At 40.1% G+C, this 17,659-nt stretch overlaps 2 protein-coding genes across 2 annotated transcripts; one reads left to right on the top strand and one right to left on the bottom strand.

Moving 5' to 3' along the window:
• Positions 1 to 149: 149 nt before the first annotated feature.
• lsg1 (large 60S subunit nuclear export GTPase 1) lies at positions 150 to 5,597 on the bottom strand. The gene is made up of 14 exons (XM_044129605.1): positions 5,343 to 5,597; positions 5,047 to 5,173; positions 4,751 to 4,871; positions 4,584 to 4,670; positions 4,325 to 4,411; positions 2,962 to 3,022; positions 2,542 to 2,718; positions 2,107 to 2,424; positions 1,893 to 1,994; positions 1,669 to 1,812; positions 1,470 to 1,593; positions 1,299 to 1,378; positions 896 to 1,069; positions 150 to 799 (listed from the first exon to the last, which is right to left on the bottom strand). The coding sequence occupies exons 1-14, from the start codon at positions 5,439 to 5,441 to the stop codon at positions 620 to 622; spliced, it is 1,881 nt and encodes a 626-aa protein (XP_043985540.1). The 5' UTR covers positions 5,442 to 5,597; the 3' UTR covers positions 150 to 619.
• Positions 5,598 to 6,942: 1,345 nt separating this feature from the next.
• On the top strand, positions 6,943 to 9,154 carry fam43a (family with sequence similarity 43 member A). The gene is made up of 2 exons (XM_044129604.1): positions 6,943 to 7,024; positions 7,142 to 9,154. Coding segments are annotated over exons 1-2 (1,062 nt in total). The 5' UTR covers positions 6,943 to 7,023; the 3' UTR covers positions 8,203 to 9,154.
• Positions 9,155 to 17,659: the final 8,505 nt, after the last annotated feature.

Here is a 17,659-nt window from a genome sequence, read left to right as displayed (position 1 = left end):
AATTAAGTTTGATTTACAAATACAGTCGTATGTTATTTCACATACCCAGCTAAATTAAAGTCTTCTAAATGTGTTTATTTATCTAATTCAACAAGCAATATACATTGAAAAAAGAAGAAAGAAATCAAATGAAGAGTTTCTGGCCAAGGTTGATGCAACTTATTTATTTCAAATCAATGTTTAGATGCAAGTCTTTCAGCAAGGACAAACATCTTTTCACAACATTTTAATGAGAGCTTCTCTTCATAGAAAAACATTAAGATATTGAATACCAATTTATGGAGGATCAACCTGGGGACATTAACTACCACTCTAGGTAAAAAAGGCTCCTATCCAGAGCAACTCAACTGTTTCATAAAGACTTGTATGGTTTGTAAGTAATTTTTTTCTCAATAATTGGTGCTTCGGCTTCTATAGTCATCATTATTCAGATCATGAATTCAGCTTTTACAATCTTCAGTTCAGAGCACTTAACCACTTAGATCAAAAGCCTCTCCACAGCCACAGATCCATCCATCCATCCACATCAGGGTCCTTTAGAATGACATACGAACTGCTCTTCAAGACATTTCATTTAATCTGAAATTATGTGGGTTTAAAAGAGTTTAGACAATCATCATCAACCATCCAGATGCTTTGTGACCCGTCGCAGTTTCTCCTTCTTGTTTCTGTTTCCGTGTTTTTTCCAGGGCTTGCCCTCCATTGCCTCCGACTCTGAGCTGCCTGGGCCGACTGGTCCGCTGCCTGGTTTGTAGCCCATGATGGACTTAACTCCTTTGGTGAGTGCTCGGACATTATCCTAAAAGGAAAAGTTCACCAAAGGCAAAGAGCTTTATCTCATGTAGTTTTTCAGAGAACCAGTGACGAGTACAAAGAGTTGTTGCACTTATTTTACCTGATGGAAGAAGTTTTTGTCAACAACATTTTCAATCCTTTTGATTTTCTGTGGTCTGTTTGTTACAGCAGAGACGTCCAAGGTGTCCAACGCCCTTTTCTGGAATTTGCTGTGCTGAGACTGAAAGTCTTCAGGATTAATGTGCGGAGGAGGATGGCAGAACAGGAGTTTACCCTGTGAGGAGAAAACACAGGGTAAGCACAGGGTAAGCTTGTGAAAGAGTAAACTCTTTCACAAGTATAAGATTTTGAAGAAACATAAACCACATTTCTTTAATTTCACAAGTAGCGGAGAAACTTCACAATATTGCGACTCGCATGGGTAAATGTGTTACCGAAAGTATTTGTTTATTTTTACTGCTTTTAATAAAAGTCCCTAAAATTGACCAGTTAGTAAAACTTACATTGACATAATCCTTGAGGATGTACCGAGCTGATCTGGGCTGATCAGGTTGGCCGTGCGACGTCATAAAACCTCTCATATCTGTAGCAACCAGAAAGATACAACTTTGTAAAATTCCTTTAAAAAGGACTAGAACAGGGAAAATAAAAGCAAGAATGTGTTGTGGTCTCACATCCATACGCCATCAGCAGCTCCTCAGAAGTGGGGGGCCTGTCAGGGTCTTCATCTTCCCGCGGTCTGATGATGTTGATGCCATACGTTCCTTCTAAAACATGTCGAGGGATTGTCTGACATATGTGACAAATCCATTAAGGACTAAAGACGCAGATGGCAATGCTATGACATTTTCTATAATGTTCTGGAAAGGATATGAGAGAGACTGCAGGTACATGATCCCTCATCTGGTCGATGGGTAAAATCCCAGAGCAGATCATCTCCGCTTTGGTAGAAACAAACGAGGGCATCACCAGACCGGGGCAGTCACACAGACACAGACCTGGCTCCACATACAGAGTCTGAGAGGAGGTACAAGTAGACTCACTTTAAGCTTTTTACAGCATATGAAATAAATGTAATGCCATGATTGGATTTATACCTGAAAGTGCTTAGTGTGTCCTGGTGTTGCTGAAACAGACACCTTCTTGTTTCGTAAAATAGTGTTGATGCTGGAGCTCTTTCCCACATTAGGATACCCGACCTGTCGAATCAAAATTATTAATCTACTTCACAGACTCATTATAGTACAAGCTGGAGAGTTCCTAAATGAGATCAAAGACTATGTCTAAATAGAAATTCAGCGTTTTACAAACCAGTCCTATTGTCAGTTGATCTTCTTTACACCTGGGTCCAATATGTGATGCTTTGAACATCTCTAACAGCTCATCTTTGTGCAGCAGTCGGCTGGAGTTATGGAAGGATTCACCCGAAGAACAGGCAGTCTCTCCTTCAGCTTCGTCCTCTTCCTCCTCCTCCGAGCAGGTCTGCCAGTCCTCTTCATCGACGTTTACATTGTCTTGCTGCTCTTCCTCAACACCAATCTTGTCTTCTTTGCTTAAGTCCAAACTGTGTGGCGATCCATCTGCTTCTGGATCACTTTCTACACTTTCTGGATCATCAACTTCCATTCCCTGAGAGAAAGACATACCAGGCTGCAGAGTTTACAGGAAGCAGGAATATGAATCCACCAGTTCATCTGATACATTTATGTTGCAGCATACTAAATGTATTCAATTATAGTTCCTCACCTTTTCTTCTGCATCCAGCCTGTTACTCTCAGCCAGAGCAGACCAAAAAACAGCCCTAACACCTTCCTTCTCAAAATACTTGGCCCAGACTTTCCTCTGCTCCCGGGTTAAAAGGTCTGCCTTGTTCACCAGAAGCATGTTCACCTTATTTTGCGACACTTCTTTCACATAAAGCTCCTGTTGGGAAAAAAGATTAATGTTTAATCCCAAACATCATAATCTAACCATGATGTCAGAGTTCAATTGATCTTACACTCATTTTTTACACTCAACAATTGGGTCAGATTGTTCATTGCATTACTTTACTTATTGTAAGAAAAAAAATCCTAATATGTTAAGATATTTTACATATGAACAACAGGTGAAAAGCTGTTTAGTTTCTTTTCTAACTGAATCTCTTGGGATTAAGTGGGGCCTCACCAGGTCAGGACATCTGAACAGCAGAGGATTCCTGGCATCAACAATCTGAACGACGATGTCACTGAAGGAAAACATAACCATGAATGCGACTTCATAAAGGGCAAAAATACTTTTCAAAAGTATCCATACCTCTTAATATGAATCAGCTACAACCACAAACTACAATGTATTTTATGGGGATTTTTGTGCGACCGGATCGCCACAAATTACTGCTTGATTGAAAAGGTAAAAAGAAACTGTGACATTACATAAAAATGTAAAAAGTGTGGCATACATCTGATATCTCTAACTAGAATCCAGTGAATCAAACAGGGCCAACATGTGGCAGGTCAGATAAGACCAAAAGTTTGCTTTTTCGGTTACATGCAAAAAGCTGTGAAGCACAAAGCTTGCTCTGCACACTACCCAGAAGACACCATTCTCTCTATGTCTGTGAAGTATGGCAGTGGCAGTATCATGCTGTTTTGTTCAGCAGCAAGAGTTAAGCTGAACAGAGTAATGGGAAGTTGAATGAAGCTTCAACTTCAACAGGGGTCAATCCTGGATCAGTCATTCCCCTTCCTGCAGGACAACATACAGCTATAGCTGCAGCAACCTGGGTTAGATCAAAGCATATTAAGCCCTATTCACATGGGATTAGTTTCACCAAGGGACCATATGCTACTTGTAATAATTGTGGAGATTGTCCGTGTTGTTAATCCCATGCAAATCATCCATGTTAGTAATTGGTAAAGTAAAAATTCCACCGCAAATGACCTACTATATTTTGCTGATCCCTGAGGTCCTGTGATAGTACTAATCCAATCTCTGTGATTTGGACAGCAAGGGGAGGAATCCGAAATATAATTAGGGGTTTTTTGTCTTCCTGGGAGCATTTTTATTTGCTTTTGGCTGAGAATGGAAGTTGCATTGAAAACCTTTTGGGTCCCGGGCCAGCGAAACTCTATCAACCCGGAAAGTATGGCATCAAAAAGAAAAATTTTAAGAGAAGGAGCAAAATCAGACGCATATGGCAGCTCGCACCATACATTGCACTGTGTGGTAAGAATAATTTCTTCTGTTTGTTGCCTTCAGTAACACAGCACATAGCCTGAAAGGTAGTCTTCAGTAGAATAAGTATAAATATCAGTCTCAGGCAAAGCTGAGAGAGGCATATCTCAATAGATATAAATGTAGTGGGGCTCTGTTCCCCAATACTTTGTGGAACCGAGCCCCAATGTATTCTGTCTACCCTCTGTGTCACATATAATCCCAATAAAATACACAGAAGTTTGTGGAGCACATTAGAAAAAGTTTAAGGAGTATAAATAGCTTTTCAGAGCACAGTATGTTTCATTGAACACATATATGAACTTAATTTTACCTTCTCTCAATGACTCTCCACAGCTGTCGCCAGAATTCAAGGTTCCTCTCAAAAGGGGTAAGAATTAACTTCTGTTCCTCCTCCAGTCTTTGGAAAATATCACAAGATTAGATTACAACCCAGGAGGTCTGACACAAACATAACAAGGTCCCGTGTCCACAAAACCTTTGAGTTCTGTAATATCCATTTGTTTAACATATTGCTTTACTAGTAGAGTCTAGTGTCAACACAATTTCTTAAGAAACAAATTACTGCATACTGAGCAAGTTCTCGTCTCCACTGCAAGAAGCTGTCTTTCTCTGCCTGCTGGAGTAAATCTGGGGTGGTGCTTTCATCCCAGTGAGGGCTGGAGACACACAGAGCAAAACACTGTTGAAAGCAAAATGTGGTCAAATATTCAGATTGGACCAGATATGTTCAGCTTACCGCCGAGGAATTCTGAGAAAATGTTTGTTTTCTTCGTGCAGCTTCTTTAACCTGCTTTTCTCCTCAGCTGTGAGCAGGCCTGCTCTGGCTTCAGCTGGAACAAACTTAATGTTGAGTTTCTCTGAGAAAACAGAAAATAAAAAAAATTATAGCAGAGGAGCTTATATTTTTTATCTTGTTTGCAGCAAATTCTTGTTTCTCAATAGAATGTTATTCGTTGCACTGAAGGTATCATTAAGAGTCAGACATACAGTCCTCTGACAAGAACTGTATGTGTGAACTGAGTTGTGTTATACCTGCAACAAACTCTGTTCCTGCCAGTTCAGCTGTGGCGAGGAAGTCATCCATAGAGCTCTGCTCTGTCACTGACTGCAGGTTCAAACGACCCCAGTCGTAGCCATCATTCAGTTCACTGGTGTGTAGCTGGAAATGTGTGACAAAACTTTTAATTCCAATCTTGACACGGTTTACATACCGCTCGACCCCAGTTAATCTCACTAATTTGCTGTCCTATACTTTTTCTTTAAGCCATGGTAAACTGCCTGACATCTTTTTCCACCAGTATATGCTGCTAACTGCCCTCATGTCTTACCCATGAGTCGACCCTCTTGTTTCCCCTGCTCGCTTGCAGTCTCTCCTTCATCAGAGCTCTGCCGAGTCCAGCTCCTCCTCCCGCTTTCTTCTTCCCCATAACAATGTCTGGAAACGTTCACACCGCAAAATACCGTAGAAATACAAAACCTAAGTGGGGGGAAAATAAGTTGTCTCCGTCACTTATAGCTGTGACACATGTGGACTGCCTTGTTGTCCTGAGCTGTGGAAGTGGAACCAACCAACAGAGTTACACTTCCGGTATTTACTTCCAAGCAATGGAAAATATTCCCAGTAAACTTTGTTTTAACACATAATTTTATTAGAAATTATACACACCTTAAAATGTTTTAATATTATTTAATAAATAATTTTGTCGTTGGAATACTTAATAGAGTGGTTCTTTCCGATGAGGTGTCCAGTTCTTAAATGTGCTCTGAAGAAACGGGAACTAAAATGATTATAGTTCCATCTGTGCATCAAGAAAAAGTAATACAAAAAATGTCCAATGTTGATCATATAGATACAAAATCATTTTTGGCATATGAACTTTTGAATAAGATTTGGATTACTTTATCTTAAAAAGTGTCGTAAATTATTTTCCCTAAAAACACTCATACACAAGCTCAGCAAACACTGTTCAAGGTAGAACCACTAGATGGAAGCATAAACCAGCACAGTAGGCCTCTTTGTCGAGAATTGTTTTTAGAATGTACTTGATGAGCTGGTACTTAAAACGGGTAATTGGTTTTCTTTAATTTATTGTTCATATTTTTTCCTACTTACGTCCTTCAGGCACGTCCCGTAAGTCTTGAAAGTATAGTTTCATTTAGGAGTACGAGGGTCTGGTTCTGCAGATGTGCTGTATTTTACGTATTGACAGAACATTTACTTGATACATTTGACACATCTATTTTTGTCATTTTTAAAATCCTGACTTAAAGTTATTGAAAACTTCATTCAGTCTGAGAAAAAATTTATTGTACAACATTGTAGGCAAAATGTACATTTTCAAAGATATTATGTGTTTTTCTCGTGTCTGAATTGGTTATTTTGGGGAAAAAAACGTATTTTATTCTGTAAAATAGTAGAATTTACACATAGTCACCTTTTTGTGTCTGATATACTTTTAAATAAATAAATCAGATGTTATGATGAAGTTACTCAGTACTAACCTATATGTCATACACTTTTTGACTCTGGAGTCAAAAAACTCCAGAGTTTTACATTTACATTTTTACTTTCACTTCAACAAAATCCAAGTAAAACTACATAAAATCATTTAATGTAATGTTAATTGTTTTTTTGTGTTTGTTTGTTTTTTTTTAATAGAAATTGTATTTTCTGTTTTCACAATTATCAAAGCTAAATGAATCCCAAGTGATTTAAGCAGAATGCAAAAGGGCGAAATCTGGTTTTCTTTCTACCTCAATGTAAAGATTTGTTGAACTATTCTTGTCAAGAATTTTTAAATTCTCAGTTTTTATACAAATTATACAGAAGCCCTGGGAATGAACATCTTTAAAATGGTCCAGTCCCTCCCCCTACCCTCATGCTGTAATGGTATGTCCCTGTATATAAGAGGTGAATCTGCTCTCTGCACAGCATTATATCCTTTGCAGTGAGCATTTCCATCGTTTCGCAGATAATGGACAGGGGCTCTTCGGGTGATGGTCAGATAAAGTACGTTGTCTTTGCGCTCAGCACTCCCAGAGTTGCTCATACATGCCCTGATAGGCTCCCCAAACGCTTCTAGCATTTTAGTAGTAACTTCAAGTATTTTTTTTCTTTCTCCCTCAGTGTTGCTGTTGAACGGGAACAGCGGTAAAATGTTGCCGTGGAAGAAGAACAAGTTCGATCTGATCGAGGAAGACAAGCAGTCCAAGCAGAAGGGCTATGCGGTGAGCCTCAACTACTCCGCGCTCACCTCCTTCGCCAAGTCCTGTCCCGAGAGCGCTCTCAACCGGGTGGGCAGCATGTTCAAGTCCAAGCGGAAAAAGGTGAAGATCACCAGCGAGGACCCCACGTACACGGTGCTGTATCTGGGCAACGCCACCACCATCCAGTCGAAGGGGGACGGCTGCACGGACATGGCGGTGAGCAAGATCTGGGGCAAGAGCGAGATGGGCAAGAACGGCACCAAGATGCGGCTGACCGTCAGCTCGCAGGGTATCCGGATGGTGCATGTGGACGATAAAGCCAAGAGGCCGGGACACCTGTACCTGCTGCACCGCATCACCTACTGCGTGGCGGACCCGCGGCTCCCCAAGATCTTCGCGTGGATTTACAGGCACGAGATGAAGCACAAAGCGGTGATGCTGCGCTGCCACGCCGTGCTGGTGTCCAAGCCCGAGAAAGCGAAGGCCATGGCACTGCTGCTGTACCAGACCTCCGCCACGGCTCTGGCGGAGTTCAAGAGACTGAAGCGAAGGGATGACGCCCGGCACCAGCAGCAGCAGCTCATCGGGGACCAGACCATCCCGCTGGTGCCGCTCAGGAAGCTGCTCAACGGACAGTGTTGCTACAAGCCCCCGGTGGAGCGCAGCCGGAGTGCGCCCAAGCTGGGCTCCATTACCGAGGATCTGGTGGGGGAGGAAGAGGAGGAGAAAGCGATGCACTTCGAGTGTGAAGACATTTTAGACTCGGACTGTGTCAACGAAAAACAGGAGTTAACTCAGATCATTAATGACTTAGGGGAGATGAGCATAGGGAACGACGTGCAGACTCTAAAGGCTGACCTCAGGGTCACCAGACTTCTCTCTGGGGAGAGCACAGGGAGCGAGTCTTCTATAGAAAGCAACCAGGAGCTCACTGGGCTCAGCAACGGGCTGGGGGAGGTCAAGGTGCTGGAAGTAGCCTGAATGACTATTGTCTGTGCCTCCTTGTGGCTTTGTTTTTCTGAGCCACATTTTCTCCTTGAGCAAGATTTGTAGAGATGCACCAATCAGACCTCTACCAGATTCCAGTTTTGACCAGTTCAGATTTTTCTGAGGAAAAAAAGTGCTGCAGGTTCTAACAGATAATAATGGAAATTAAAGAATTTTTTGCATTATTATGTTACTCTCTTGCTCATGTTCATGAAAGTATGATGTTGCATGATCCCTTCATAGGGAGTGGGAGTTTATGGTTTTAAGCGGCTGTTTACCTGCATATAATTTATGATTCCAATCAAAGGATGGATTGGTACATCTCTAAACATTTGTGCTCTTTGGTGGGGAGCTTTTGTCTGATATGTGCCTCAACAACCAAAGGAGAGAAGCTCACTGTAGGTTTTGGAACTACTGCCACACACAAACTCCAAATTAAGCTACTGAGTGACACTTTAAGATGTTATAAACACAGAAACAGTGGAAAAATGCATGCACATCCGAGAGATCATTCATAGTGTGTCTGAGGACGTCTGCACTAAATCATCCTCTTTTGTTTTAGAGGATTTCTTGTTGCAGCGGGCTTTTGTTCACTTAAAGTTTATTTCTCACTTGAAACATTGTGATCCAAAAATTCTGCATTCCATTTTTTCCATTTTCAGTGCTACTGTGGGTCTTAATAAGTCCCCCTCGTTTTCCTGTCAGGGCGCTTCTGTGAGATCCTGCTTTATTTTTGCACTGTTGTACATGTACATAATGTGTGCCGGTATGTTGTCTCTGACATAAATGTCATATCTTTGCTGTGCAAAAGAGGAAAGAAACATTTATGTACTAAGTTGTAAATTATGTTTTAGCTATTAAAAAATTGTATTTTTTAAAAAAATATATGAAATGTGGTTTGATATGTGAACCTCATGGAATTCTCAATAAAAAAAGAAAACATAAACCTGCTGCAATCGTTCTTTTTGTCATATTTGTATAAATATGAACGAGGACCTGCAAGAGCTTTGAGATCAGGTTGCCTCTGAGGAATAATTATGTAAAGAGCAAAATGCCATTTCTCCCTGGTATTTGTCAGGATTGCAAATGTGCAGTTCAGGTAAAAGGCTTCAATAAATCTTCATTTCTAGGCAACTGCCATCCAGGGAGGAGGATGGATAACATTTAGCTAAGCTTCTGGCTTAATGACCGTCCGGTCATTCAACCAGCCTCAGACCAAGCAAGCCACACACATCAGCACAAGCTCAGATTGCCAGAGCATCACAAGGATCTGCTAATATCAAACCAGGTGTGAAATCCCAGGTCGTCCTTAGCTGTTTAAACCCACATCCTGCAAGGTGGATTGCATTGAATAATTTACCTTTCGTAAGTCTGGTTGTTGATGTGTCGTCTGTTGCCATGACTACACAAAAAAAACATCACTAAAGATGGAAATGCCAACCATAAAATATGAACTCAGTTCCCTTTATGGGATATCACAACGTTGCGTTGAAGTGTGATATAACCACAGAGTTGCATCTCACGTCACCTCATGAGACCTTTGGTCAGAGGAGGGTGTGACTTCTGCAACTTCTGTCTCTAAATGTGGACGAGCTGTCACTTCCCTTTAACAGTGGACACCAAACGGAAACAGGCGTTCCGTAGTTCTTCAGACTTAATCTTTTTCTGCTGATGCACTGTTCACATTAGTGTTACAACTCTGTGAATGACATGACAGCTTGTCACCAAATTAAGTGGCAACATTTCTGTACTCACACACCTTGCACCTTTTCATTATTTATCACAGTAGAATCAGCCACTTCCATTCATTTTATTATGGGTTTTATGAGATAGATCAACAAAACTATTTCATAACTGAGTGAAAGGGGAAAAAAGTGATTCACAGAATTGTGACAAATACAATTGTGCAACATCTGTTTCATTTGTATTCAGACTCCCTGAGTCAATACTTTGTGGAACCTCCTTTCACTGAAAATACTGCCTGAAATCTTTTGGGGAATATTTCTTTTTATTCCTTCTTCATTCTTTCTGGCATATGCAAACTGGCAACAGTTTTCAAATCTCACCACAGATTCATAATTATCACACTTGAATCAAATAGCTGCATCACCTCCTAAGTGCAGTCAAGTTCTCCAGAGTCCTACTAATGACCTCATTATTTGACTCAGGTGTGTTGAAGTAAAGATACATCTAAACGTTGCAGGAGACCATCCCTCCAGGCCTGGAGTTGCCCACCCCTGTTCTAACATGTGTTCTTCTGTCAATCCCCCATATTTAGCTCTATCCCTCTTCCCAAAAACTCTGAACCACTTTCCTATTCTTGCGGGGAAAAAAAGTTGTTCCCACTAATGATATTGCTACCTTCTGGGTTTCTTCTAGTCAGTCTCCATAAAGTCCTGATTGATGGATTGTGTGAGTAATAGCTAACTAAAACTGGGGGCCTCTGCAGTTCCTCCAGAGTTACCATGACCCTCTTGGCTGCTTTTCTGACAAATTCCCTTCATGGCCTGTTAGTTAAGGTGGACAGCTATGATCATGTGCATTGATTGGCTAAAATGGTTCCACCGGATGCCATTGAAATCACCAACACTCTGAAACAAGAGTGGGTTTGTTTCAGCATGTTGAACACAGAAACCCACACTTACTTTCTCTTCCTCCTGCGGTGCATTTTCTTGTCTACACCAGCTGCAGCTTCTTGAAGTTCCCAAAACCTCAAACCACAGTAACTGTATGACATCATCAGCACAAGCCCATTTTAATGTGATTAGCAGAGAGAAAAAAGAAAGCAAGAGCCAGTGGCCCCTTGTGTGCTGTTCATGCCTCTTACAGCTGTTCGTTGCTTTTATAGATCCGTTTTTCTCCTGACCTACATTCTTACAAAGGATTTGTTGGGTCCCGTCTCTGCAGCGTCAGGGGTTAACTGGCTATCAGCCACTCGTGCAGCCAGCCCATTCGCACAACTAAATGTCTCAAAGTGTTTGCACAACACGTTTCAGGCTGTCAAGGTGAAGCACAGTTTTCCTGCTGATAGATGGGATTGACTAAATAGAGCTTTTGACTTTAACTTTTCACATCCAGTTTGAGACAAAACAAACACTCAGGTGTGTACTCAGCCTACTGAATGGGTGAGCCTTAGGTAAAGAGATCCTACGACTCAAGGAAATAATTTGTTCAAAAGTTAAACTACAGTGTCCTGCAAAAATAATGTCATGCTTTGAGCTTTGTCACATTTTGCAATGTTATAATTTTATAAGATAGACCAACACAACTCAGTGAAGAGTTTATTATGGTTGAATTTTTTTAATAAATAACAATCCATTCAGTCATTTTCAATTTTTCCACAGACTCAAACTTCCCCACAGCCTGTTGGTGCCTCCATCAGGTCTGTAATTTTTTGCATATAAATTTGAACAGCATATATAATTTTCCTCAACCTCACAAATATGCACTACTTTGTGTTTTCCATATAAAATCTCAATGAAATGTGTGATTGTACCTTTAAAAATATTTTGGCAGAAATATTCAAGGATGAACTAACTAACATCTAGTCCTCAAAACGAAGATGGATTGAGTTGATTTATTTTAAGGAAAGCAGAAACAAATAAAAGGGGCTCCTGTTACTGACAACAAGATTGATTCATACCACATGCATTACTGCATGTATATTCAGGGCAGAATCCTAAGTGAAATAATTTCTTAACGATCTACAGTGTCTAATCTGGAAAAAGAAAATCCGACTCTTGTTTCTTATTCATGGAGTAGCATTGTTACGATGATATACTGAAGGAGGAGTGTGGGGAAGGATAGGAGGTTGTTAAGAACCCAGCATGGTCAGACCAAAGTCAAACTCTCACCCTCTACATGATCCACTGAGGCAACTCCTGTTACAGTAGTACACGTGTTTTAGTACATGTGTGCTTTACAGCAGAATATAAAACATGGTGTTCAGGGCACAGAGGATCTAATATTACAAGTTCACAAGTTTGGAGAAAGAGTAAACAATGATTGACGAGCAGCAAAATCTCATTTTATTGACAGAACCCACAAGTTTGTCAATTACCTATTAATTCAGTTTTAAACATATATGGGCATGTTGAATCTTGAATGTGGAAATATTCTTTAAAAAGTAGACCTGCTGTGTGTTATAGCTATTTTACAGAAATCAATATTAAATCACACCACCATGCTCATAAAAAAGAAAGAAGAAAGGGCATGTGCACAAAGATAAACATTCACACTCTATAGGTCATATATATGGTAATAACTGCGTTCCTGCTGGCTGCTGTGTCAACACATGGAAACCATTTATCAAAGGTAACAACACTATGATTTTCAGAGGAAGTGGCTCTGAATACAGTGAAAGTAAACTCAGTTTTCCCACAGACAAACAGTAAATAGGCCAGTCTGACAGTCAGACTCTGACCTGACACAGGCACAAGAGTCGAGCTTTCTAATTAACCGCTCACTGAAAAAAGCCACAGGCGATCACTGTTCTAGATCAGCTCTACTGCCAGGCAGCCACACAGTTTAATTTCAAACCATTAAATCTTGTTGTCCATAATACATGAGAGGACCTGGGAAGGCACAAGGGCTTTCCGTGAGTGTTCCCAGCTCCGATTTCACCCGGAGCGCGAGAGACGTCAGAGGGGTTGAGTCACAGCGTGGAGGTGTGGTGACCTTTCCTTGGTGATGGAAAGAGATAGATGCATCTCATGTAAGCCTAGCACACAGCAACATGTCCCAGCATGCTCTTGGTTTGTAGATTCATAATTAGACACTGTATATAGAATTTACCTCAGAAATAAATGCAGATGAAGAGGATTTGGATGCACAACTCTGCAATTTGTGGTTCAAAAGTTTGTAATCATCATAATCCTCCATGATGGAAACCGCTGCTGAAGGTGATTTTTAGTGTAACCATACCATTACGTGGAGCACACTGTAGCCAATGTGGGAATGAACTCTGTGTGGAAGATGTGCTCCGCCGTGGTCTTCATGAGAAAAACATGTCACAGTGTAGGTGTGTTAGTCAATTCATGACAGTACCAGAATGACAGCTGAGGGAGTAAAGAGGAAAAAACAGGCAGAGAAATTCTGAGTAAGGTTGAATGTGACAGCTGTCCTCGGTATGTTGGGCATGTGCAAATATGACAGTTCATGAAACCTAAAGAATTGTCCAGATTAATGCAAAAACAAACAAACAAACAAAAAAAACACCATAATTTGAATTTGACTCTTAAAACATCAGCGTTATGATAAAAATATGTATGTACTTACTGTTTCAGGTGTTGGAATTTTTTTAGTATGACAGGGAGCCATCTAAAGCAGGACATCTTATAACAAGTGTGCATCAATTCGTACTCATCAGGGAAACGTTTCACAATCGGCTTCAAACAAAAACTCAAGTTAATGCAATTTTTTATTATCTACTTATAGTTCACAGTAAAAGATGTGTGGTTATGTGACTACAAAAAGTACAATATTCCAGCAGGAGGTTGCTTGGAGTTAACATGGGTTAATCAGAGGTCATAATCTGTCATGTTTTCTAAAATTTAACTGATCAGCACTACAATCAGAATAAGTTAGATGAATGGAAACAGAGTGCAATTAAGTTCAACTATATGTGAGACTTACTCCATAAATAAAAAAAGTATTGAACAACAAAAAATAGCCTCGTGGTTTAGAGAGAGGTGTGAATTTGAAGCAAAAAGGAGAGAAGTTTTAACACCTGGTTATGAAACAGTAATAAATTTAAATTGTGAGGCCTGTCAGCCCCAATCAAGTCTTTTCTGGCTGACACTGATTATCTGTTTCCACCTTGGTCCAACATGCTAATTTCAAATGACCTGATATTGTTTTCTTTTTCTTGGAATTTATACCAGAGAAAAAATATGCTTCAGCTTCTTTGATAGATTATTTCCAACACATACTACTATTAAAGTATTTTCATCTATGCATCAAACTAATTCTTCCAAACATTTATTTGTTGTTAAAACTGAATTAAAGTACATGTTGATCAATTTCTTTATAAACTGAAAATTACAGCAGTTCTTTGTTTTGATGCATTCAGAATGTTACCTGATGACATCCAAGCCAATTAGGGGAAAATTGCCCTATTCCGATTTTTGGTTGATTGATCATGACATCCTAATATTAAAATGTAGGAATAACACATGGCAGTCAACCACCAGCAACACCTCAATGGTTTGAACAGGTGATAATCTGGACATGTAAGAATGTTTTCCTCCTTGTGGAAAACAGCATAATTATATTTCATCAACTGTGTCAGCAGATGCCTGTGTACAAATAGGTAATAAAATGTCAAAAACATTACCATAAAACACACAAGGCACTTGCTACAACATAAAAACTATTAATTCACAAAAATCAACCAACTTCAACAATAGGACTGCTGATTGGCTCTGCGGTCACAGCAATAGGCTTTGAAATGTGCATTTGTTGTATGCATAAAAAAGTGAGGATTTATTTACAATTATTTTTCCTAAAACATACTGCTTCTAATAAATGATAATAAATCCTACACTGGCAACTGGATTCTTTGTTAAGCCAGACCATACGTTGACCTTCTTATCTCATATTAATGCATTTCAGTCATTCTTTTTTAGCATGAACCGTTAGATGGCAAAGCTGCAAAAATGTTATAGAGCATCCATTAATTTCCCAGTTAATCTCTCCATCCTCTCATCAGACATACTCTTTGCAGAGCCATTTCATCTGTGAATCCATTATTAAACTTCAGGCCAGACTGCAGCTCCCAGTTTCATCTGTAAAATACAGCTCATTGTCTCATGTGACACTTCTCAGTGGGACTCCAGACAGCCTGACCATTTAATGAGCCGTGTCTGTATCCATGGACCGAGCCGCATGAGGCCTTGAAACTGTAGCTCTCGTAGTGTCCCATTCAGCTGGCTCTGCTCTTGTTTTTTTACTTGCTCTGACACAAAAGCTTTGCCCCTGGAGAGCCGTAGATTTCAGCAGGGTTATTTTTGGTCTTCCCGTTCACACAGAGGAAACAGAAGAATAACAGAAGAGCGAGAGAAAATCATAATGTGAGCCCCAATCCTGACAGTCCAAGCAGAGGCCTGAAGTCAGTTTGCAAAGGCCTTTAATTGAAGAGAGGCGCAACGTTTTCAGACATTCACTAATGTGAAGAAATAAGGGTGCATGTGTGAATTTCCTATTTTTGACAGATGAAGACCTCATCTCGCTAACCTGAATGTTTTCATTTAAACTGCTGTAAAATATCCTCATTGAAAATGGCTTGTTATTTCAGTATCCAACATTTATTGTCAAACCCCAAAGACCGCTCTATGAGATTACATTGAAAAATCATTAGCTTATGCATTCTCTTTGGTTTTCTACAGCTTGACAGATTTTGCAAGGCAGATTTAGGGAGCTAGTAGTCATTGATTAGGCAAATCCAGCTTGAATTTTCCATTGGATTTGTGACCCATAAAGGGAAAAAAAGTGTTACAGCCCAACCTTTATGTATTGACCAATTCTGTGCATGTCTGTGTGTCACCGGGATCCAGCTAACATTTGCAGAGACCTGAGCAAGACCGTTTGGTGGATCTTCACAACATTTAACTCACAAAATCATCAATTGACATCTGAACATATTTTGCTTAATCTATATTGCTTTTATTTTGGATATAAAAATGAATTTTATGATGCATTCATCTACTTTGCAAGCATTGTCCTTAAACTGTGGTTGAAATTAATAGTGATAAACACAGGCAGGCCAGAAAACGGAAATGCGCACAAGACATATCTTAACCTATCATATCTTAAATCCATCATCTGAAAATGGAAAGAATATGACAACAACTGCAAACCCACCAAGACATAACTGCCAATGTACTATTAGATATAACAAATCCTGGTTGCAGTTTACCAAATTGGGCATGTTGTTGACTCAGCAAAGGAAGACAAAAAAATGTAATCTGGGAAATAAAATCTAAATTTTGCTTTTCAGTATAAATGAAAACTAATGTGCTTATCAGAAAACTAACACTGCATGTCACTCTGAAAACACTAAATGTATTCTGAAGCAGAGCAGCACCATGCTGAGAAGAGCAACAGATTTTTGTACAAGGCAATATGGTTGTTATGTCCAAAGAGTTGCATGCAGATTGGTATTTGTGTGTCTCTTCTTCTCATTGCAGGTTGTGACAAGCAAATGCGGCTGGAGTTATTAAGGTTCATCAGGAGGAGGAGCTTAAAGAGGAGCAGTTCCCTCAGGCAGAAGATAGATTGTTTAGATCAGGGGTGTCAAACTCCAGTCCTATTTTTTTGTCCTGCAACTTTTAGATGTGCCTCTACTGCACCACACCTGAATAGTATAATAAGGTCCTTAGCAAGGCTCTGGAGAACTGATCTATACAAGACGGAGATAATTAATCCATTTCATTCCAGTGTTTTGTACCTGTGGCACATCTAAAAACTGCAGGACAGCGGCCCTTGAGAACTGGAGTTTGACATCTGTGGTTTGGATTGATTGATAATCAGAGGCACGTCTTATCGCTACCAACGTTTCTAGAAGTTCTTGTGTTTAGTCCTTTGTTGTCTTCCTATCAGGAAAACACTTTCCCTGTTCAAGTTCAGTTCCTGGTTTCTGCCTCCAAATTAGAATCATTGGCAACAATTTGTACACTTTTATTTGTGGAAAAACTTAGAATACTCACAAATATAGTGGGTTTTACAAATCCAAAGAGTTCCCAAAGCTTCTTCCTGTAATGTCAAAAAAAGTGAACTAACCTCTTTAAAAGAGATTGCACTGTTATGCAGTCATGTTCTTGTCAGGCAATGGCTGCTGCTTCTCTTCAGCCTTTAGCATTGTTTGCTCGATGTCAGTTTAAACCATCCATCTCCCTGCAAAACTGTAGAGACATTTCTGTTCTGGTGCTTTGTAGAAATAACTGCTCGATGAAAATAAAACCAGCGTGAAACTTTGCCTCAGATAAAAGGAACAACGTTTAGGATGCCTACATGCAGTGTTGATTTTAAGCCCAAATCAGATGAAACACTGTGATCTTCTTTGAGGGTAGAAAAGGAAAACGGATGATTGACTCATTGAATGAGTGGCAGATTGGGTACAGGTTTGTGGCAGGTATAGATACTATAAAAAAAGAAGTCATGTTCATATACACAACATATGAAAAAGCTTCAGGAAGCATCACACTGCATAGGCGATGTCAACATATTTCCACCAAACATATGTGACTGGCTGTTGAGGATTTAGCCAGATGGTAGCTCATCCCTTCCAAGCCTGTTAAAGCCTCTTAAGACATTGACCATGAGCCGCAGCAGACAACAGAGCAACCTTGCTGGACTTCCACGCCCAGACTGTAATCTCACCGTGACCGCTCAACCCCACATGCTACGTTACCTCCATGGAGTTAACACATCATCAGGTCTCAGGAGACACACA

This window comes from Gambusia affinis, linkage group LG10, assembly GCF_019740435.1.
Source record: "Gambusia affinis linkage group LG10, SWU_Gaff_1.0, whole genome shotgun sequence".
Taxonomy (NCBI): domain Eukaryota; kingdom Metazoa; phylum Chordata; class Actinopteri; order Cyprinodontiformes; family Poeciliidae; genus Gambusia; species Gambusia affinis.
Note: the sequence above shows the minus strand (reverse complement) of the source record. Positions and strands in the feature narration are given on the sequence as shown.